Raw genomic sequence first — 21038 nt, 5'->3', positions numbered from 1 at the left:
TCTCTTATTTGTAGGCTTTTGATTGGTCAGATATTTGGATTATTTGTTTGTATTCTTAAAATACGAACAAGGATAAGCATAATAATAAATAAATAGTAGTAAACGAAGATTAATTAAAGTAGTTGTAGTAAGTATTAAAAGGAAGGAAAAAGAAGTAACAAAGCGCACGTGGCAGTTATTGTTGAGAAGTGGAATAGCTCTCTCTCTGCTACAAATACGCACAAAAGAGGAAGGATCTCCTCCTTCGTCTTCTTCTTCTTCATCGTGATCCTTCGTCTTCTTCGAATCAGAGCAGAAGCAAGGTCATCATTTTCCAGTGCGTCGTCGTCTCTCTCTAGATCTCGTCCAAGAAGGTTGATTCTCTTCCAGTATTGTTATTTTATTATTTTATTAATAATATTCGGGTGGATTTGCCCTTTTTGCGGAATAGATTCCGGTATTGATTGATTATTGAGAAATTGTGGGGGAGGTATATTCTTTATGCTCGTCGTTATAGGGTAAACGGTTTGATGTTTTGTATATAAGAAAGTAAGCTTTGGTGGTTTGTAGTTAAAGGAGAGAGAGAGAGAGAGTGAAGGTAGTGGAGAAAAAGGGAATAAAGATGCCTTTGAATTTCGGCAACGATGTTGATGGATCGTCCCGGATTCTTTTGAATGAGCCTCGCGGATCTACTGCTCAGGTTTGACTGACTCATCCTCTTTCAGTTTTTTCTGTTTCTTTTCATGATATGTTCTTTTTGTTGAATTGTATGATGCTCAGTTTGTGCTGAGCCTGTCTTGAATCTTTTTTACAGGTGCTTCTGTTTGGAGGACAAGTCATCTCTTGGAAAAATGAAAGGAGGGAAGAGCTTCTTTTTATGAGCAGTAAGGTATGTGTATGCGCTTTCCCCCATTTCATCTTTACTATTTTGTTTACTTAACTCAAACCATTATGGCCTCACTTCCAAACTAACTAACCATTGATCCATCCAGGAATGTTTTAATTAGTATTTTTTTTTATTTGATGCGTCTCATATAGGCTCAGTATTCGCCTCCCAAGATCATTAGAGGAGGAATACCTGTTTGCTTTCCTCAGGTTTGGCATCTCGCATCACTTTTAATATATACTTAAAAATCTTTTTTTTTTTTGTTACTACCATCAAGACTACTGTTGCCATCTTTTGCAGTTTGGAAACTTTGGTGGACTTGAGCGACATGGGTTTGCGCGCAACAGATTCTGGTCTCTTGATGAAGACCCTTCCCCTCTGCCTCCTGCTAACAAACAATCATCTGTTGATCTCATTTTGAAGTCCACTGAAGATGACCTCAAGATCTGGCCTCACAGGTATGTGGGAGATACAGATCTATAATTTGCGCACACATCTTTTTCTTAGTTGATCGTGTTCTCTTACGGTTTGGATGTTTTGTCTGTATTTGTGCAGCTTTGAACTCCGTGTACGCATCTCTATCAGCCTTGGGAAACTTACTGTGATCCCTCGTGTGAGGAACATTGACTCAAAGCCATTCTCTTTCATGTTTGCTCTTCGAAACTACTTACATGTGTCTGACATAAGGTGTGCCTTTCAAATTTCTTCTTCCTCTACTTCAATATTGCTTCCTTCTTCTCTTAGAGTAGTAGTAGTAACAATTCATGTGTGGGGGGTATTGAATTCTCAGTGAAGTACGGGTTGAGGGTCTGGAGACACTTGATTATCTAGACAACTTGAAGGGCAAAGAAAGATTCACCGAGCAAGCAGACGCAATTACCTTTGACGGCGAGGTAAGTATCAGCCATTATTCCCATTACGCTTTTTACACTCCCACAAGATTGTTGTGATATAGAGAGTAAGTGGGGTTGCAGATTGATAGAGTGTACTTGAACACACCAACGAAGATTGCTGTCATAGACCATGAGCGGAAGAGAACCATCGAACTGCGAAAGGAAGGCATGCCTAATGCAGGTATGCGCATTGTAATAGATTAAAAAGATACTTCAAATATTTTATGTGTTCTTGGACCTTTGTTTGAGATTTGTTTTTTTTAATGGAAAACTCGAGCAGTTGTGTGGAACCCTTGGGACAAAAAGGCAAAGAGTATAGCTGATATGGGGGATGAAGATTACATGACGATGCTGTGTGTAGATTCTGGAGCTATAGAACCTCAGGTTTTGTTAAAGCCTGGTGAAGAGTGGAAAGGCAGACAAGAACTCTCCATCGTCTCATCGAGCTACTGCAGCGGACAGCTTGATCCACGCAAGGTTCTTTACGGAGATTAGCTGATCCTTTTTTCTTGTTTACCAAGTAAAAAAATAATAAGAAGACCATGGATCTCATTATAAGCTTCTTTTCAAGTGTCAAAAGAGACTCAGGTGTTATGTTTTGAACTTGTTAGGAAGAAAGAGAGGTATTAGTCATATTTTTGTAACGTTGACTCTGTGTTTGACCGTTAAAAACAAAAATTGTACCGGGGGTTACTTTTGAATCGTGAAACCTTTCTTTATTTGGCCCACTCGTCAAATATTATCATCGTCATTGTCTATAACTTATATGGCCCGTTCGTCAAATTACTGTCCATTATCCCTTTCTGTCGCATATCTTTTCAGTATAATGTGGTTAATGTGAACTCTCACCCTCAACTTTTTGTTTAGTTTTTTTTTTTTATCTTTACGGGAAAAAATGTGTCTCTGGCTTGGTGAGCAAGGTAGTGTGTCCCTACTATGGCATAGTATATTATTTAAATAATATATATTTGGCAATAAGCTCGATTCCCGAAGCTCCCGAGTGCTTTGGTGCAAGCACAGAAACAATAAGAATCCGAGGCACGTAATCCGAACCAAACTCCGAGTCAAGGCAAGTCAAGAAAAGTCATGTACGAAGCTGAGGCTAGTCAGTTGTGTTCAAGAGAAGCTTTCATCGAAGCGTAGGTTCGAGGGACTTGGAAAACACCACACTCTCCCGCTCTCTCTCCGCACGGTAGACTTGGTCTTGCTCTTGTCCTCACGCGTATTTACTCAACAGTCCATTTTACTTAGCCTAGTGGATATCCTCCTCAAAGGCTTTTTCTATATATTTCTCTCTCCCTCACTCTGGTTTTCTCTTTCTTTGTTTCGGGAGCTATGGCGAGGTAAAAACTTCTCTCTTTTTTTAAGCTTTATTAATTTCTAAGCCCCAGATTTCGCCTAAACTCTCAACTGATTTCGATTATCATTTTCCTTCCTGGGAATTATATAGCAAAGATTGAGTTTTTTTTTATGTATGTATCGGCCTCTATTGCTTTCGGTTTCTAAGTAATGTGTGAGAAATGGACTTGTTTCTACTCTGTGAGATTTCTTGTCTGCTTCTCGGACAGACAAACAAACAGTAATGGATTTAAGATGAAAACCTAGTTTGTTGTTTTCTTGTCTTTAAGAAAATGATAATCATTTTTCTTTCTTTTCTGGTAACTAAAAAAAACTTTTATCATATATCACAGTGCTGCTTGGATTGTAGATGGACCAGGAATCGCATCCAAAGTGAAGAATGCTTCTCTGTCTTCAGCTTTGCAGACCAGAGACTGTGGAGCTTCTATCCAATGCCCCAACTGCTATCACCGCATTGACAACACCAATGTGAGTGAAAGTCACACACTTTCTCTCTCTCAACCAGAGTAGAGCAGACCATGACTGATGATTTTCTCATTTTCAGGTGCTGGTTCCATGGCCTGGCCTTCCTAAAGGTGTCAAGTTCGAGCCAACTGATGCGGACATCATCGAGTTCTTGGAAGCTAAATGTGGGATTGGTGGCTCTGAACCACACGTGCTCATCGAGGAGTTCATTCGGCCAGTCACTGAAGATGTGGGAATCAATTACACTCACCCTAAGAACCTTCCTGGTATATATTATATTACTTGTTCTTCTTCACTTTGACTTTTAATCTCTCTCTTGAGTCCAGGTTTATTGACTCCTTCCTTGAGAGGTATGCAGGTACAAACAAAGATGGAGTAAGTGCCTTCTTCGTTCACAAGACCGTGCAAGCATACGGAACAGGACAAAGGAAACGCAGGAAGATCACACCCACATGCCTCAACGAGGAGCCAGTTCGCTGGCACAAAACAGGCAGAAACAAACATGTGTTCCTCAACGGAGTGAATAGGGGGTGCAAGAAGATAATGGTGCTATACAAGAGCGCTAGAAAGGGATCAAAGCCTGAGAAATCAAAGTGGGTTCTGCACCAGTACCATTTGGGTACGGAAGGGAATGAGATAGGAGAGTATGTTGTCTCAAAGGTCACATATCAGAAGGAGAAAGTAAAGGATGAAGGGGAGAGTTCGGGGGTTAGAGGTGGCCCTACGACACCCATGACAAATACTCCTACACCGCCTAGACCTGTAGATGGTGGTGCTGGAGATGGAGAAGCTTTTGATGATGACAAGATGTTTGATCCATTCTATGAGGTGGTGTTCAATAATAACCACAAAAAAAAAACCATTGGTGCGTTATGTTTTTGTAACTAGAGACTAAAGTCCTTTTTTCTTTCTTCTTGTGGTTCAAAAACAGGGACTGGACAGCATTCCAGAAGCTGCTTTGTGGTCTAAGAAAGCTAGAAGGGAAGAAGAAGTGGGTGTAAACCTCAGTGAAGATAACTTAACATGCAATGAAAGCATTGAAGCTTCATCTCCTTGGGAGAAGAACCAGATTCTCCCCAATCCTAGCCTCGGGGAATTAGATGGTTTTGCGCTTTCAGATCTAGAGAATGTAGACTTGGGGACTCCCCCTGATTTCCTCACTGTAAGAAGAGAAGATATCCATTAATTCTTCAGTTTCATTGAACTTGGATGCTGATATCGGTTTCATGGTGCAGTTAGCTTCTCAGGATAGCTTGATGAATTGGATGGGATGGCTGTGACTGGATTCTTCTTGCTGCTATATTGCAAGAGACGACGTTTTATCAGAGAAATGGAGGCAGAAGAAAGAGGAGGCAAAAGCATGAATGTGTATTTAAAGAAAAAAATAGGAGAAAACTTTGAAGTCTGACAAGCTTAAGTCATATCTTTCTGATAATTTTACTTGAGCAAGTTCCCAGGCCATAAGTTTTCTCTCGGATCCACGGAAAGTTACTTTGAATTTTCCGGGAATAAATAATTTCAATCTCTCGAGTGTTTCACTTGTTTGTAATTCGGAAAGACATATTTGTGTACTACTTTGCTTTGTGTGTTGTGGTCACTCTGTTATGCTTGGCTCGAGTCTGAACAACTGTTATAACTATAGTCATGTTCTGTTTTCAAACTCCATTTTTTGCCAACTAACTGGTGAAGATTAACAAGACCTTGAACCAACACAACGTGGAGGATTAACAGAGCTACTAAAGCCACATCAACTCTCCTTCAACCTCATGTCGTTTTCTTACTTCTCGAGCTTCTTTTCGTCCCAAATTTTGTCTGTGCGTCTTGTGGTTACTCTGTTTCGTCTCTGTTCAGGGTCGGAACAACTGTTATAAAATATCTTTTTCGTATTTACCATTTTCACCATATAAATCTGAGAAAAAGACTAGGATAGCACCAAACCAAGTTTTTGTTCCCAAAGTAGCACTCAAGGCTCAAAGTCACAAAAATAGGTTTCATTAAAGAGTTAAATATACACATATACCCCTTGGGTTAATTAATCCAAACCTTAGGGTTTAGAGTTAAGGAGGTGGGGTTTTGGAATTAGGGTTTAAAATTTTATAAAAAATAAATACTAAAATAAAAAATAAAAATTTTAAAAACAGTTTCAAAAAGTATTTTTAAATTATAAAAAGAAAATTTGAAAAAAAAAAAAATTCAAAAAAAAAATTTCAAAAAAAAAATTATAAAATTTTCGAATCTGAAAACATATAATCTGAAACTATAAAAAAAATTTCTTTTATTTTTATTTTTCTTTTTTTATTATTTTTTTTATTTATTTTTATTTATTTTTGTTTATTTATTTAATTTTAAACCAAGGGTATTAGGGATATTTTACCCTTTAATGAATGTCATTTTTGTGACTTTCTCCTTCTAATGCTATTTTTGAGACATAAACTTCAAAAGGTACTATTATTGACAATTACCCTATAAATCTCATAATATCCCGTTATTACCTTCCAAATAAATAAAATAAATCAGACTAACCACCACTCTTCAAATTATACACACTTTTTCTCTTCTTCAGTAGCAAATTAAATTAGGGCTTTCTGAGGTAGCTACAAGCTTTTCTGCAGCAGCTTCCTCTCTCTGCGCCTCCAATATTCACCCCTTTGGTTATAAAAAAGAGTTTAAGAAGATTCAGACTTTCACCACTGAATCATCATCCCAGAGCTCTAAGACATAAACTTCAAAAGGTGCTATTATTGACAATTACCCTATAAATCTCATAATATCCCGTTATTACCTTCCAAATAAATAAAATAAATCAGACTAACCACCACTCTTCAAATTATACACACTTTTTCTCTTCTTCAGTAGCAAATTAAATTAGGGCTTTCTGAGGTAGCTACAAGCTTTTCTGCAGCAGCTTCCTCTCTCTGCGCCTCCAATATTCACCCCTTTGGTTATAAAAAAGAGTTTAAGAAGATTCAGACTTTCACCACTGAATCATCATCCCAGAGCTCTAAGCCATAACCAAGTAGGATGGTGAGGAGAGGTCGCGGCGGTGGTATGGGCGGAGGAATCAATCGGAGATACCTGAGTCAAGTTATGGATTCGTGCGGGAAGGACTTAGCTACGGCAGAGGAAATCGTCGATGACCTTCGTTCCAGATACGGTAACTTCGCGAGGCTGACCCGTCAAGTGCTCCTGCTCAACGTCAGGAATGTCCTCACTGCCCGAAACAACAACAACAAGCGTGCCGCCAAAGACGAAGAGGAAGATGACAACAATGGCGGCGGCGATGATTCTGATGCTGCTCCTAGTAAGATGAAGAAACCGAGACGTGTTGATGAGAAAGAGGAGAAGCTGCAGCGAGCTGAGCAATCTCATCTCAAGAGGAGAAATAGAGACAAGTCTCCTTCTTCGTCTTCTTCTTCTTCGTCTGAAGAAGAAGACAGTGGCGATATCTCCACTTCTGAGGACGCTATATACAGCCAGAAGTTGAGTCCAAGGTTTGATTTGATCAATGACAGCTTACGAGATAACTACGCTAAGATGAATAATAGCCCCGCCGCCAAGAAACCAGTTGTGGAAAAGAATGTGGAAGTTGAGACTGTTACCAACAACAAAGGTAGAAGCAAGATGGGGCTTAAAAAGGAAGCTAGAGTCTCTCTTCCCTTGAGCGGAACTACTCCTACTGATAATAATAATAATAATAATAAAGGAGGAGGAGGAGGACCTACTTTTAAAGACTTTGGTGGGATTAAAAAAGTATTGGATGATTTGGAGAATTATGTCCTCTTCCCTCTGCTCAACCCTCCTCCCTTTAAGACGATGGGAGTCAAGCCCCCAAGCGGCATTCTCTTCCATGGTCCACCTGGCTGTGGCAAGACTCAGCTCGCCAATGCCATTGCCAATGAAGTTGGTGTTCCCTTTTATCAGATTTCAGCTACTGAAGTCGTTTCTGGTGTCTCTGGTGCTTCTGAAGAGAATATTAGAGAGCTCTTCTCTAAAGCCTATAGGACTGCGCCTTCCATTGTGTTTATCGATGAGATTGATGCCATTGGATCTAAGAGAGAGAACCAGCAACGGGAGATGGAGAAGAGGATTGTAACTCAGTTATTGACTTGTATGGATGGGCCTCGTAACAAGGGGGATAAAAATGATGCTGCTGATTCTACTTCTTCTGGATATGTTCTCGTCATTGGAGCTACTAACAGGCCTGATGCTCTTGATCCTGCTTTGAGGAGAAGTGGAAGATTTGAGCGTGAGATTGCTCTAAATGTTCCTGATGAAGATGCCAGGGCTGAGATACTCTCTGTTGTAGCTCAAAGGCTTAGACTTGAAGGTTCCTTTGACATGAAAAGAATCGCTCGCTTGACACCAGGTTTTGTTGGAGCTGATTTGGAAGGTGTAGCTAACATGGCTGGAAGCCTAGGCATAAAGAGGGTCAAGGATTCAAGAAAATTGCAACTGTCCGGTGACAGTGACAACCAGGATGATAGGTCTTGGCTGAGGCAGCCATGGTCAGAAGAAGATTTGGAAAAGCTCTTTGTTAGAATGTCTGATTTCGAGGTGTGTTGATCAATGACTTCACTTTTCTCTACTTCTTCAATGGTTACAACGTTTTACACTTAGGTTCCTGAGTCTGTTTTTTTTTTTGCATACCAGGAAGCAGTGAAGTTAGTTAAGGGATCTTTAACTAGAGAAGGCTTCTCTACCGTGCCTAATGTTACATGGGGGGATGTTGGTGGACTTGACCATCTACGGCGTGAACTCAACAATTACATAGTTAGGCCTATCAAAAATCCAGAGATTTATAAGGTAGTAATAAAACCCTTGCCACCGCTACATAGTCTTGTTCCATTAGTGTCTGAAATGAATGTGTCGCTTTGGATTTTTTTTAGGCTTTTGGAGCGAGCTTAGAGACAGGTTTCTTGCTCTATGGACCACCGGGTTGTGGTAAGACGTTGGTTGCAAAGGCAGTTGCAAACGAGGCAGGAGCTAATTTCATACACATTAAGGTTTGATTTTCACGCCAGATTTTTTTTCTCTGGAGTTTATTTTGCATATGAATGGTGTTGAAATAATGTGACTTTTTTCTATCTTCTGTCGTTGGCTTTCAGGGTCCAGAACTTCTAAATAAATACGTTGGAGAAAGCGAGCTTGCTATTAGGACCTTGTTTCAGCGCGCCCGGACAAGCTCACCATGTGTACTCTTCTTTGATGAGGTTTGTGTCGTTTCACTTATTTGAACAGTCTTAGTCTGACTAAAGCGAAAACATATTAATATATTAAGAAGATTCTTCAAACTAAGCAACTTTAACAAGAGCTGTCTGATTCTTGTTATACATGAGTTGAGTAATGTCTTTGAATTTCAGGTGGATGCTTTGACAACAAGTCGAGGCAGAGAAGGTGGTTCGGTTGTTGAAAGTGTTTTGAACCAGGTAATAAAATAAAATAAAAAGGCTTTCTTGGTTATATTTGGATTCTGCAACCCTGAATCTGAATCAGGCGTTGATTCTTTGATGTGTCCACAGTTTCTTACTGAACTGGACGGTGGAGAGAGACGTAATGTGTATGTAATTGGAGCTACAAACCGGCCCGATGTGATTGATTCTGCTTTACTAAGACCGGGTAGGTTTGGGAATCTTGTATACGTACCGCTGCCTAACGCGGATGAGCGTGTTTTAATCCTAAAATCAATTGCAAAGAAGAGACCAATAGATCCGAGTGTTGATCTGGATGCCATTGCAAAGAACTGTGAAGGTTTCAGCGGAGCTGATCTCGCTAACCTGGTAATCTTGTCGTTCATGTTTTTTTTTGTTGAATTATTAGACTACTACATCCCATGTTGTGTAATTTGTGGTATGATTCTGATGGTTGGTTTGAATTTGTTGAAGATGGACAAAGCGATACACGTGGCAGTGAAGGAGAAGTTCGGGTCCAGTGAGTCGTCTGAAGATGATAATATAGATTTAAGTGATTGTACCATCAAGATGACTCATTTCGAGCAAGGCTTGTCCTTAGTCACACCATCTGTGAGCAAACAGGTAATAATAATAATGCTCTTCTTTCACTGACTCTCTGTTACTTTGAGAAGCTGAAATGGAATCTATTTTTTTGGTGCAGCAAATAAAACACTATGAGGAACTTCCAAAGAAGCTACAAAGAAGCACGGGAAGAAACAACATGGAGCAAATCAACGTAGGATCAACTTTTGCCCTCGAGGAAAATAAAGGACTCTCTTAAGTTATACTCCCATTTTCCCGAGGGAGATGCCATATGATATGTTTTTTTTTTCTTGTCCAAACTTAAGACCTAATGATATGAAGATCATCAAGTTTTGTGTGGTTCCAACAAGTGTTGTCGTTAAATTTACTAAAAAGAAGAATCAATGTAGTAGTAAAATGGATATATACAGAGAAGATATAGAAGGGAGATGAAGAGCTGAGCAACATTCGATTAATAGGTTTGGCTCGTGTTGTCTTGGACTGATGGTAACCACAGGTAACCGCGCAAAGTCTCAGTTGTTTGTGTCGGAAGTAACTGTAGAGTAAAAATCATTTATAATGATCATTGCGTAGCTCAGAATAGGCCTAAGCAAAATTAACTAGAACCGTACCGAACCGAAATTATTTGATCCGAAACTGAACTAATCCGAAACCAAACTAGAAAACATAATAACCTGAACGGTTCGTATCTTAAAATATTGTGGCTACCTGAACCAAACCAAAACCTAATTGATAATTATTTTAGATTTTAAATACTAAAATACTCAGATTTCCTTAGTTATAATTTTAAAATTAAACAATAGTTTTTAAATAATTAAGTATTTCAATTATTTTTGGATAATTCAGATACTTTTTATTTGGGTAATTCCGGTAAATTGGTTACTTTTAGGTACTTTTGGATAGATTGAGTATAAATGTAATCAGAACTGAACCGGACCAATAATTTTTGGGTAGTTATCCGTTCCTGACGTAATTCTGATCTGAACCAAAATCGAATTGATCCGAACCAACTTTTGGACGGTTCCTGTTTGGTTTTCTGAAGTATAAAACCGAAAAATCTGAAACCTGAATTAACCGAACCGAAAATATGTGGGCCCCCCGCGATGAGTCTGGGTTAAAAAAAATAATAAATACACTGCCTCGATCGATCTACAAAAGTGGATATTGCTAAAAAAAGATAAATTAAAAAAAACGTGCAAGGGTCCAGGGAAGAAGATGGATCAGGATCTGAAATCCACCACGGGTACGGCGGCGATCGAGCATCGGTCGTTCGCTCGGATCGGGTTTCTGGGGAATCCTAGCGATGTATACTTCGGGCGTACCATCTCATTCACAATAGGCAACTTCTGGGCGTCAGTGAAGCTGGAGCCATCGGAACATGTGATAATAAAGCCACATCCATTCCACGATCTCGTCCAGTTCAACTCTCTCGACCATCTCGTACTCACGCTTTCTTTACTCCTTTCTCATTTCGATCTCGAATCTGCTCCACTTTTCCATTGATTGTTAATGCAAAGTGATTTGGTGGATTATTAGTTTTAGTTTGGATAGTGAAACTAGTTTATATATATAGCTCTAACTCTGAGATTAGATAACATTAATATTTGTTTTTCTCTATGGTACTTCCTTCCTTTAAGCTGAACCGCTTGGAGAATGAAGGTTACTACGGTGGTGTTAGGCTGCTAATGGCCATTTGTAAAGTGTTCCGTAACCATTGCAAAGATAATGCCATTCAGCTTCATCAACGAAACTTCACTCTTTCCTACGACACCAATATCCCTAGGCAGGTACACAGAGAGTTTTTCTTTATTCTTGTTTGTTTCTGCATGTGAATTTGAATTTCTGCTTGTTGACATATATATACATTGCTGATTCTCTATTATTTATGATGTTCCAGACAGGGCTTTCTGGTTCTAGCGCCATTGTCTCCGCTGCTCTTAGCTGCCTTCTTGACTTCTACAACGTCAGGCATCTCATCAAACTACAAGTTCGCCCTAACCTTGTTCTCAATGCTGAGAAAGAGCTTGGTATTGTCGCTGGTCTTCAGGACCGGGTTGCTCAGGTCTATGGTGGTCTTGTTCACATGGTGGGTCCCGGCGGTCTTATCTTTTACATAGCCTTTGTTATTTCCATCATTAGTTAATTAATGACTTTTTTTTTTCCATTGCAGGATTTTAGTAAGGAGCACATGGATAAGCTGGGACATGGGATTTACACTCCTATGGATATCACTCTCCTTCCACCTTTGCATCTTATCTATGCTGAGAATCCTAGCGACTCCGGCAAGGTATTCTTCTCAAATGACTACAACTCAGGCGTATACAGTTGACTGACCAGTTTTGCTGTTTTACATGTTCTTTTTTCATACTTTTACCACTGCAGGTACATAGTAGGGTTCGACAAAGATGGTTAGATGGCGATGAGTTGATAATCACATCAATGGAAGAGGTTGGAAAGCTAGCAGAAGAGGGTCGAACTGCCTTACTCGAAAAGGACCATTCCAAGCTCGTGCAACTCATGAACCGTAACTTCGACCTTCGGAGGTAATATCTAATTTAGAGATAATATAGAAAATCGGAAACCTATCCACAGCTACACACCTACTACATTTAGTTATGAAATTATTGTATCTCTGTACGCAGGAAGATGTTTGGGGACGAATGCTTAGGAGCAATGAACATAGAGATGGTGGAAGTTGCAAGGAGGGTAGGTGCAGCTTCCAAGTTCACCGGAAGTGGAGGAGCAGTTGTGGTTTTCTGTCCTGAGGGACCATCTCAGGTGAAGCTTTTGGAAGAAGAATGCAAGAAATCGGGATTCATACTTGAGCCAGTGAAGATTGCACCTTCATGCTTGAATGATTCTGACATTCAAAGCCTTGGCTGAGTCTTCTTTTCTCCACGGAGAAAGCCTCAGTTACATACATTACATGTGAGCTTTTATGTCTACGTCTTTTAATTTTTCTACGTCTTTTCCTTAGTTTATATCCTTTAATATTTTCTGTTTTGTTTTCTTCCACATACAGTTTTTTGAATAAGGAACTTTGAACATTAAGAAATCATGTTGCAATAAACAAAAAAAAAGCCAGAGAAATAGTGTACATACATGTGTGTCTTTTTAGTTTGTACTTTGGAACTACTTTTTTAGAAAATTATAAGAAAAAAGTAGAACTATATAGTAAACTAAGTAAAGGGTAAATATTATGAATGAAAAAAATAAAAGTAGAAATGAAGATTAAAAGAATGTACAATTGGTCTGGGCTTTGAACTTCCGCAATACTATGTTGGGCCAACTTAATCTATATTGTTGGGATTCTGTGTTACTGGATAAAAGCCCTCTTTAATATATTAGGGATTATGTACGTGTTAAAGTGGTCCTGATCCAAAACTATAGACAAAAGGAAGTTAACTTTTGAATTTATGATCGACACGTGAAAGTGAAACATTAAACAATGAATTTAGATTTATTTCTTTTTGAACAAATTTTAGGCGAAGTATCGTAATACTAGAATTGTGATTGAATACGCCGTCGAAGATCCCTTTTAACCAACAAAGAGAGAAAGAGGATATCTGTTGATAATAGTGTCGTTTATCTTTTTCATCGTAGAGGAGCTGACATATAAAAAGGTTTGGATGTTTATCTAATTGTAGTTAGTTGTCAATCGATTTGATTAAAAGTCAACAGCTGGTTGGTGTAGTTATTGTTGATTTTATATTAGTTGGAACGGAACGGGGGTAGATTCGTGGCCACCTTCTAGGCTGTATTATGAAATCTATTTGCTGACTCAAAGTTGAATGAATCAATTTTAGTATTGAGTCGGTGATTACTTACTAGTCGTGATTGAATGAATCTCTTCTTCATTAAGACGCCGCCGCCTTTGTGTTGTGTATATTTTTCCTCGTCCTGCATCCTAATAGTATCCTTCGCCTTAATACAATTAATTTCGCCACCTTTGCTCAAGGTTTCTGTTGTCATTATCCCTCCCTTAGGTATTTTGCATGTTGCCTCCCTCTATTCTCTTCTTCTTTCTGTGTATAAAGTTGATAAGATTCTAAATTCCAGAATATCTTTTTCTTATCCTCTGTGCAGCTAGCTATATTGATCTTCAGCCTTCAAGTTTGTTAGTTTGCTTTTTTCTTCAATCTGAGTAAAGTTTGATGGGAGGAGGAAATTCTAAAGAAGATTGGAGGCAAGAGTCGCCATCTTCATCATCATCATCATGGGCTTCTCATCAGAGTTATCCTCAATCCGGACCTGGTAGCTACAACTATCCTCCTCCACCCTCTTATTCTCCTGCTCCCGCTCCATCTCCATCTCCGGCTCCCAGTTTTGGTGCTCATCTTCCTCAGCCGCCTCCTTATACTCAAGAGGAGGGCTATGCTTATCCTTACCCTCCCCCACAGCCTCATCCTACTACTGATAGGAAGAAGTTTGATCGTAGGTATTCCAAAATATCTGATAACTACGCCTCTTTAGATCAGGTGCGCCTCTTTTTTTCTTTTAACAAGTGATGAATGAATGAATGAATGATACACACAAACACTTGGTGTTGAAATATGAATCTAGCATGTCACTTGAATGATTGAATCCAGGTGTCAGAGGCTTTAGCGCGTGCAGGTCTTGAATCTTCTAATCTTATCCTCGGTATCGATTTCACCAAGAGCAATGAGTGGACAGGTTAGTTTGAGTTTCTTTTCTTCATCTAGGTCAAGGAGAGGACATGCTAGGCTAGGCTAATCAATCATCATTTTGGGTTTGCGTGCTGCAGGAGCCAAGTCCTTCAATAAGAAAAGCTTGCATCATATCAGCAATACTCCCAATCCTTACGAGCAAGCTATCACTATCATTGGAAGGACCTTAGCCGCCTTTGATGAGGACAACTTAATTCCTTGTTTTGGTTTTGGTGACGGTAAATCTCCCACTGCTTCTTACTTGGTTGTTCCTTGTTGTTATTTCAGAGAATGTTTGTAATATCATTAACATTTTGCTCTCTTTTTACAGCATCAACGCATGATCAAGACGTGTTTAGTTTCTATCCTGAGGGTAGATCCTGTAATGGATTTGAGCAAGTTTTGGCTCGCTATAGAGATATTGTACCTCACCTTAAGCTCGCAGGTTACTCTTTTTTTTTTTTTTTTAGCATTCTCTATCGTCTCATTGTCAAACTCTGTGTGTGCTGATATATTGTATTGTATTTTTTTCAGGACCGACATCATTTGCACCCATCATTGAAATGGCGATGACAGTTGTTGAGCAGAGTAGTGGCCAATATCACGTGTTGGTGATTATAGCCGATGGACAGGTTAATATTTTTGATGCCTAAGCTGTGATATGATGATACCTCTGTTACTAAGGATATCAATTTGGAATCAATCAATCTCAGGTAACAAGAAGTGTGGATACGGAACATGGGCAGTTAAGTCCCCAAGAACAGAGGACTGTTGATGCAATTGTTAAAGCAAGGTTTGTGAATACTGACTATGTTTCAAATTTTATTTTATGTTTGTAGAGGTGTTATGTAATCAGTTTCTTCCTTTTTTCTTTTGTGTTGCAGTGCACTTCCTTTGTCAATAGTATTAGTCGGGGTGGGGGATGGACCATGGGACATGATGCAGGAGTTTGATGATAATATACCTGCCCGAGCTTTTGATAACTTCCAAGTAACCTCCTCCTTCTTCTTTATTTTTTTTTCATTCATGACGTAATACTCTTCCATTTACCCCATCTCTCTATTATCTGTTTGTAGTTTGTGAACTTCACGGAGATCATGTCAAAGAACAAAGAGCAGTCTCGAAAGGAGACAGAGTTCGCACTCTCTGCTCTCATGGAGATTCCTCCACAGTACAAAGCCACGATCGAGCTTGGCCTTTTAGGGTAATTAATGAACCAAAACCCAAAAAAATTTGAAACGGCTATGAAAGTTGTTACCAAGTTTCTTCTTCTTGTTGCCTTGACATGTTATGTTTTGCAGGCGAAGAAATGGGAGTATCCAAGAGAGAATCCCACTTCCACCTCCGGTGCAGCAGAGTGGAGCAACATTCTTCAAGCCGTCACCAATACAGAGTTTTGAACCGAGTGTACCTACTTATCCGATGGAGAGCAAGAATATGACCACTAGTGTGGACGACAACCAGGTATACATCTGTTTGAAATATTATAAAAATGGTTTGAAATACTCTAAATTGGTGTTGTTAATGCCATGTGAACACACAGCTTTGTCCGATATGTCTGAGCAATCCCAAAAACATGGCGTTTGGGTGCGGCCATCAGACATGTTGTGAATGCGGACCAGATCTTAAGGTGTGTCCTATTTGTCGTGCACCCATCCAGACCAGAATCAAGCTCTATTAATTCACCACTCTTCTCCAAGAGATTTCAGATCTTTCTGTAAAAAAACAAAAATGTTCTTTTGTTCTTTGATTGAATTCTTAAACATAGCTGCTTGTTCTATCTTTAGTTACTTTGCTTGGATTGCAAGTTTGATTTTCTGTTGATTGATCTGTCAAGATCTTATTCAAAAGATGCTTTGTTTTATATCTATATATCCAACCCGTACAATTCCAAGATTGGTAGGCTAAAATACCCAATACAGGCCTATTGGTAGTAGATATATTCAGACTATTCCTTTCTTCTCCAAATCATAAAATTTAAAGCTAGTCACTTTCTTTCTACTTTGATTCTTAACTTCGACCAAGTTTTTTTTTTTTTAAATCTGAAACATACTTTTATGGATTCTCTTCGGTTCAGCCTACAACAATCTCCAATTCAACTGAACCCTCTCTGATCAAGAGACACTAACATATCTAACCAAACCAGTGTACACGATCCGTGACCATATTATTATTGTATCAAACAGAAAGTATTGCTCAAAGATTATACTTCAAACTCAAACTCTTTATTGTTTTGAAAAACTATCTAAACTCTAACACTTATACCACACATTGGTATCTCCTTATATAGCACTTTATTTATCCTAAACTCATTAGGAATAACTCACTTAGATATTTCTTAATCCTTATAGATAACACAACATATTAGGATTAGGTAGCTTGCACTTCAAACTAGTTCAAGCTTATCTCAACAATTATCCTCTGCACGTAAGATCCTACGATTAGTACTCATTACTCAACAACGATGGTCAGACCAAACTAAACCTCGATCCAGACTGTGAATTCTATTCCATACCCACAGGCCGATCATCCAGAAACAGTGGACGAGCTGCGAGACTTGAGACACACGCCATATTAATAAAGATGTGAAAATTATAATATAGATAGTAGGTTTTCAATAACATATGTTTTGTGTGTGATTCGTTATGTTCGTAGATTCATGGAGAATGAACACTATCCAAGCAAGGTAGCATATTGTCCCTTTCAACGTGTATCACAACTTGCTTTCGTTTTGATTTTTATTTTATATATCTTCACTATCCAAAATAAAATGAAAAGTGAACAAGTAGACGGAACTGTATATGGAAGTGTCAAACTGACACAAAACACAAGTGTTGAACCAAAGACAAAGCAAAGAAGTTGATTCAAAGTTTCCTCTCTTTTTTTGTTGGTTTAATACTTTTTCACTTACATATATATACACACACATGGATACTAAACCCAATCATTCACCACAACACATAGTAGTATCCTTCACATATAGTTCTTTTTCTTCAACCCCTACCTCCTCGCCAATATGGCCCAACGCTTCCAACTGAACCCAAAGCCCTTCACTGACCCACCGGCTGATCATCTCAACAGGGTCTCTCTGATCCCAAGATCTGCCGAGCAGAAGCTGGCTGCTGATAACTTAGGCGACAGGCGTCCCTTAGCCCCTAGAACTCATGAAGACAAACCCTTTGGTGAACATTCAGATGCTCTCCATCATCACAATGTTGCTCCTCCTCCACATAATAAGGTGATGGATCATGACCCCGAGAAAAAGACCGGTTCTGTAGTCCCTAAAACGCCACATCATCCTCACCCATCTGAGGATCTCCACGATGCCAACAGTCGACATTCCTTGGTTCCGAGATCACTAGGTCACAACTCCCTCGGTGGAAGATTTGGACCTGGAAAGAACCAAGCCTTTCGAAGAAATGGGAGGCCAATGTTTTCACTTTCTGATGATCGAGTTATGGCTGATAGAGTCTTGAAGACTCATAGTCCAGACATGGTCTTCTTTGATGTCAAATCACTTCTCTCCGTTGCTGATGACATCTTCAAGTCTTACGTCCCATCCATTGACTCCTCCTCCTCTGCTTCTAAGGTTTTGTTTCTTGCTCCACAATTAATCTCCCAAATTTTCAACATCATATTGATTTTCATTTTCTTTCTTTTGCAGCCGTCAGTGGTGTTCAAGGATTACGCTGATCATACCTCCTTTGAAACTTTCGCTGAACTCATCGATCAAATCACTTGCGAGGTATATATTCTGTTGTGAACATACGCGAATCAACTTTGAAAAAAGCAAAAGAAATATCAAAACGAATGGAGACAAATATCGTTTAGGGTTTCTTATTATTTTGTAAATTAATATCTTATAAACACTTAGACCTGTATTTATAGCAGCTTCAAAACTCGATTTCCTTTTCCCTATAGGAATACATACTTATCTAGAAAAAGTATGCAACATACTCATATGAAGCTTTCTTTGTTTTAACATTTGATTTCATTTTTCTAAAGAAGTATCGTATCAATGTGTCAGATCGAGTGCAAATGTCTTCATGGAGGTGAGTCTCACGGCATGATGACATCAGGGATTCATTTAGACAGCCGCAACACGACGACGTTCTCTGTTCTGTCCCTTGTCTCTAAATACCGTTGGGATGCTAAGCTAGTCCTTGTCCTAGCCGCTTTGGCCGTCAAATACGGCGTTTTCCTCCTCCTTGCCGAGACGTACGCAACGAATCAGCTCACTAAATCTCTGGCGCTCATCAAACAGCTCCCTAGCATCTTCTCTAGGCAGAACGCGCTGCACCAGCGTCTCGACAAGACCCGGGTTCTGATGCAAGACATGGTTGATCTCACCACTACCATCATCCGGATCTATGAACTCCCGCCTCACCACATCACAGCTGCGTTTACCGATCATATCCCCACCGCGGTTTATTGGATTGTCCGCAGCGTTTTGATCTGCGTTTCTCATATCAGTGGCGCCAGCGGTTTCAAGCAGGAGTAAGTGCTTTTTTTTTATTATTATCATTATTTTGAAGCTTTTCTTGGCCCGCAAGAAAAGAGTTTTAAAAGTTACTACTCATTTGTGTTTTCACTCAGCCAAGTCATGTCGTTTATGGAAGTTTCGGAGATACATGAGAATAGTGAAAGGCTTCGGAAGATCAATGCTTACCTCCTAGAACAACTCAACAAGAGTCACTTGACTATCGGTATAATATAACATACGTTTGTTTTATTAAGCTCAATTTAGTGATTGAGTATATAAATAAACAGAAGCACTAGACGTAACATAGTTTTTGCTTGAATATAATTTTACATTCATTCAAAAAAAAATGTTACAGAGGAGGGTATAGTTGAAGAAGAGTATCAAGAACTCATTCAGACGTTCACTACTATCATTCACGTTGACGTTGTTCCTCCTCTGCTTCGTCTTCTCAGACCTATTGATTTTCTTTACCATGGCGCTGGTGATTCCAAGAGACGCGTAAATAACAAAACTAAAATTCTCTTTTCTTTAATTTCTCTCTCTGTCTCTGTTGATCTCACTTGCTCCTGTTTTCAAAACTAGGTTGGGATCAACGTGCTCACGCAAAAGCACGTGCTGCTTCTGGTATCAGACCTAGAAAACATCGAGAAAGAGCTCTACATTTTGGAATCCCTCTACACAGAAGCATGGCAGCAATCATTCGAGATTCTATGGGTTCCAGTTCAAGATATCTGGACAGACGCTCACGATGCCAAGTTCGAGTCACTTCATTCCAACATGAGATGGTACGTTCTTGGAGAGCCTCGGAAGCTAAGGAGAGCCGCGGTGAGGTTTGTGAGAGAATGGTGGGGGTTCAAGAACAGACCTATACTCGTTGCACTTGACCCCAAAGGCCAAGTTATGTCCACTAACGCTTTCCCCATGGTCTGGATCTGGCAAACATTCGCCTATCCCTTCACCACCGCTAGGGAACATGATCTATGGAGTGAACAGGAGTGGAATCTTGAGTTCTTGATTGATGGCACTGATCCTCACTCCCTCAACCAGGTTTCGTACTTATGAGATCATGTTTCTTGTGTTACAAGTAATTTGCAAGAGATGAGTAATTTTTTTATTTTGTTTTGTTTTTATATCAGCTTGTTGATGGAAAATACATATGTGTATATGGTGGAGAAGACATGCAATGGATAAGAAACTTCACTAGTCTGTGGCGTACTGTTGCAAAAGCAGCAAACATTCAGATCGAGATGGTTTATGTTGGAAAAAGGAACCCTAAGAACGGGATCCAGCCGATAATCAACACAATCAGAGATGAAAACCTCAGCCATACATTGCCGGACTTGTTTCAGATATGGTTCTTCTGGGCGAGGGTTGAGAGCATGTGGGAGTCGAAACAAAGGATGCTAAAAGCCCAAAGAACAAAAGGAGGGCGGCAAGGGTTTAAAGAAGAAGAGGAAAAGGACCTTGTGCTGCAAGAAATCGTTGCTTTGTTAGGTTTTGGAGGAGAAGGAGATGGGTGGGGACTGGTGAGCAAAACTGCGGACTTGATGGTTCGAGCCAAGGGGAACTTGTTTTCCCAGGGTTTGGCTGAATTCAACGAATGGGAAGTCAACATTCCCGCACATGGTTTTCTGAAAGCACTCAGTGATCATCTGATGATGCGTCTCCCACCACACCACTGCACAAGGTTCATGCTTCCTGAGACTTCTGGGATTATACCCGATGAGGTCGAGTGCACCGAGTGCCGTAGGACCATGGAAAAGTATTACTTGTACCAATGCTGCCTTGAGTAAGAAGAGGAGCATGTTGCTTGCTTTGGAAGGCTTCTTAAATAAAACCAAAGTTTCTCTCTCTCTATCTTTCTTCTCATTCAATTAAATTACTTGTTGTGTTTATCTACTTCATGTGGTTGTTGTTGCTGCTGCTGCTGCTTCTTGTCTATGAAAGCGGAATCTTTGTACTAAAATTTGTGTGTTTATGATTTGGAAAAATAATAAAAAGTTTTATGTATTTGTAGCCAACTCTTGTTTTTAAAGTTAATATTTTCTTTTCAAGTTAAGCTTCCAAAACATCAAATACCATATTAATTAATAATTATACATCAATACTGATTTTTCCAAAATAGTAGTGTACTATTTTCCTCTGGTTGTGGACAAAATAATTAGACTGAAGGTGCTTGCAGTAAAAGGTCAAGGGAAAAGCTATCTTGAAGAGGGATTGTGCAAGTGGTTTGAGACAAGAAGACAAGCTCCACAACTTATAGATTCATGATGATAGATTCTTTATCTATTAGGATTTTTGTACAGTGTTAAA

General features: G+C 39.4%; 6 protein-coding genes and 1 long non-coding RNA gene across 10 annotated transcripts; 6 read left to right on the top strand and 1 right to left on the bottom strand.

The window, feature by feature from the left end:
* Window positions 1–132: 132 nt before the first annotated feature.
* Window positions 133–2459, top strand: LOC103858904 (putative glucose-6-phosphate 1-epimerase). Its single transcript, XM_009136354.2, has 9 exons — window positions 133–353; window positions 550–679; window positions 794–868; window positions 1018–1074; window positions 1166–1323; window positions 1421–1552; window positions 1656–1758; window positions 1840–1939; window positions 2039–2459. The coding sequence occupies exons 2-9, from the start codon at window positions 602–604 to the stop codon at window positions 2251–2253; spliced, it is 918 nt and encodes a 305-aa protein (XP_009134602.1). The 5' UTR covers window positions 133–353; window positions 550–601; the 3' UTR covers window positions 2254–2459.
* Window positions 1135–19298, bottom strand: LOC117132568. The gene is made up of 3 exons (XR_004456208.1): window positions 19286–19298; window positions 16513–16523; window positions 1135–1361 (listed from the first exon to the last, which is right to left on the bottom strand). It is a non-coding gene; the product is annotated as an uncharacterized LOC117132568 (long non-coding RNA).
* On the top strand, window positions 2691–5292 carry LOC103858903 (SUPPRESSOR OF GAMMA RESPONSE 1). Its single transcript, XM_009136353.3, has 6 exons — window positions 2691–3101; window positions 3450–3585; window positions 3662–3848; window positions 3941–4410; window positions 4514–4744; window positions 4818–5292. Exons 1-6 carry the CDS (start codon window positions 3094–3096, stop codon window positions 4860–4862), a joined length of 1077 nt encoding a protein of 358 aa, XP_009134601.1. The 5' UTR covers window positions 2691–3093; the 3' UTR covers window positions 4863–5292.
* Window positions 5894–10002, top strand: LOC103858902 (cell division control protein 48 homolog C). 2 transcript variants are annotated; one of them, XM_033287236.1, is made up of 9 exons: window positions 5894–6270; window positions 6561–8136; window positions 8233–8385; window positions 8469–8585; window positions 8688–8792; window positions 8943–9008; window positions 9102–9359; window positions 9465–9614; window positions 9694–10002. In XM_033287236.1, exons 2-9 carry the CDS (start codon window positions 6604–6606, stop codon window positions 9811–9813), a joined length of 2502 nt encoding a protein of 833 aa, XP_033143127.1. In that variant the 5' UTR covers window positions 5894–6270; window positions 6561–6603; the 3' UTR covers window positions 9814–10002. The 2 variants fall into 2 exon arrangements, with proteins under 2 accessions (XP_033143127.1, XP_018513294.1); XM_018657778.2 differs by lacking the exon at window positions 5894–6270 and adding an exon at window positions 6317–6537 and having other exon boundaries at window positions 6599–8136.
* Window positions 10727–12676, top strand: LOC103858900 (glucuronokinase 1). Its single transcript, XM_009136351.3, has 6 exons — window positions 10727–11015; window positions 11213–11362; window positions 11473–11661; window positions 11746–11862; window positions 11958–12118; window positions 12218–12676. The coding sequence occupies exons 1-6, from the start codon at window positions 10791–10793 to the stop codon at window positions 12456–12458; spliced, it is 1083 nt and encodes a 360-aa protein (XP_009134599.1). The 5' UTR covers window positions 10727–10790; the 3' UTR covers window positions 12459–12676.
* Window positions 12988–16136, top strand: LOC103858899 (E3 ubiquitin-protein ligase RGLG1). Of its 3 annotated transcripts, none has more exons than XM_033287242.1 (11): window positions 12988–13193; window positions 13667–14053; window positions 14165–14249; window positions 14341–14481; window positions 14574–14687; window positions 14777–14874; window positions 14956–15035; window positions 15127–15232; window positions 15319–15446; window positions 15544–15706; window positions 15786–16136. In XM_033287242.1, exons 2-11 carry the CDS (start codon window positions 13730–13732, stop codon window positions 15921–15923), a joined length of 1377 nt encoding a protein of 458 aa, XP_033143133.1. In that variant the 5' UTR covers window positions 12988–13193; window positions 13667–13729; the 3' UTR covers window positions 15924–16136. The 3 variants fall into 3 exon arrangements, with proteins under 3 accessions (XP_033143133.1, XP_009134597.1, XP_009134598.1); XM_009136349.3 differs by having other exon boundaries at window positions 13004–13198; window positions 13662–14053; XM_009136350.3 differs by lacking the exon at window positions 12988–13193 and adding an exon at window positions 13265–13561 and having other exon boundaries at window positions 13662–14053.
* On the top strand, window positions 17259–20746 carry LOC103858898 (protein SIEVE ELEMENT OCCLUSION A). The gene is made up of 7 exons (XM_009136348.2): window positions 17259–17831; window positions 17907–17987; window positions 18270–18739; window positions 18839–18948; window positions 19081–19223; window positions 19308–19772; window positions 19862–20746. The coding sequence occupies exons 1-7, from the start codon at window positions 17259–17261 to the stop codon at window positions 20516–20518; spliced, it is 2499 nt and encodes an 832-aa protein (XP_009134596.1). The 3' UTR covers window positions 20519–20746.
* Window positions 20747–21038: the final 292 nt, after the last annotated feature.

This window comes from Brassica rapa, chromosome A03 (assembly GCF_000309985.2).
Source record: "Brassica rapa cultivar Chiifu-401-42 chromosome A03, CAAS_Brap_v3.01, whole genome shotgun sequence".
Classification (NCBI taxonomy): domain Eukaryota; kingdom Viridiplantae; phylum Streptophyta; class Magnoliopsida; order Brassicales; family Brassicaceae; genus Brassica; species Brassica rapa.
The sequence above is the reverse complement of the archived record's forward strand: the minus strand, read 5'-3'. Positions and strand labels throughout refer to the sequence as shown.

Bases quoted from the DNA above. Each gene is read 5' to 3' on its own strand.
- LOC103858904 (XM_009136354.2), top strand. From the start codon at position 602: ATGCCTTTGAATTTCGGCAACGATGTTGATGGATCGTCCCGGATTCTT. The intron at 680-793 runs GTTTGACTGACT...TCTTTTTTACAG, and splicing joins CTCGCGGATCTACTGCTCAG to GTGCTTCTGTTTGGAGGACA. The intron at 1,075-1,165 runs GTTTGGCATCTC...CATCTTTTGCAG, and splicing joins TACCTGTTTGCTTTCCTCAG to TTTGGAAACTTTGGTGGACT.
- LOC103858903 (XM_009136353.3), top strand. The intron at 3,586-3,661 runs GTGAGTGAAAGT...TCTCATTTTCAG, and splicing joins ACCGCATTGACAACACCAAT to GTGCTGGTTCCATGGCCTGG. The intron at 3,849-3,940 runs GTATATATTATA...AGAGGTATGCAG, and splicing joins TCACCCTAAGAACCTTCCTG to GTACAAACAAAGATGGAGTA.
- LOC103858902 (XM_033287236.1), top strand. From the start codon at position 6,604: ATGGTGAGGAGAGGTCGCGGCGGTGGTATGGGCGGAGGAATCAATCGG. The intron at 8,386-8,468 runs GTAGTAATAAAA...GATTTTTTTTAG, and splicing joins AAAATCCAGAGATTTATAAG to GCTTTTGGAGCGAGCTTAGA. The intron at 8,793-8,942 runs GTTTGTGTCGTT...TTTGAATTTCAG, and splicing joins GTGTACTCTTCTTTGATGAG to GTGGATGCTTTGACAACAAG.
- LOC103858900 (XM_009136351.3), top strand. From the start codon at position 10,791: ATGGATCAGGATCTGAAATCCACCACGGGTACGGCGGCGATCGAGCAT. The intron at 11,016-11,212 runs GTACTCACGCTT...CCTTCCTTTAAG, and splicing joins TCAACTCTCTCGACCATCTC to CTGAACCGCTTGGAGAATGA. The intron at 11,363-11,472 runs GTACACAGAGAG...ATGATGTTCCAG, and splicing joins ACACCAATATCCCTAGGCAG to ACAGGGCTTTCTGGTTCTAG.
- LOC103858899 (XM_033287242.1), top strand. From the start codon at position 13,730: ATGGGAGGAGGAAATTCTAAAGAAGATTGGAGGCAAGAGTCGCCATCT. The intron at 14,688-14,776 runs GTTACTCTTTTT...TATTTTTTTCAG, and splicing joins ACCTCACCTTAAGCTCGCAG to GACCGACATCATTTGCACCC. The intron at 15,036-15,126 runs GTTTGTGAATAC...TTTGTGTTGCAG, and splicing joins GATGCAATTGTTAAAGCAAG to TGCACTTCCTTTGTCAATAG.
- LOC103858898 (XM_009136348.2), top strand. From the start codon at position 17,259: ATGGCCCAACGCTTCCAACTGAACCCAAAGCCCTTCACTGACCCACCG. The intron at 18,949-19,080 runs GTATAATATAAC...AAAATGTTACAG, and splicing joins CAAGAGTCACTTGACTATCG to AGGAGGGTATAGTTGAAGAA. The intron at 19,224-19,307 runs GTAAATAACAAA...TTTCAAAACTAG, and splicing joins CTGGTGATTCCAAGAGACGC to GTTGGGATCAACGTGCTCAC.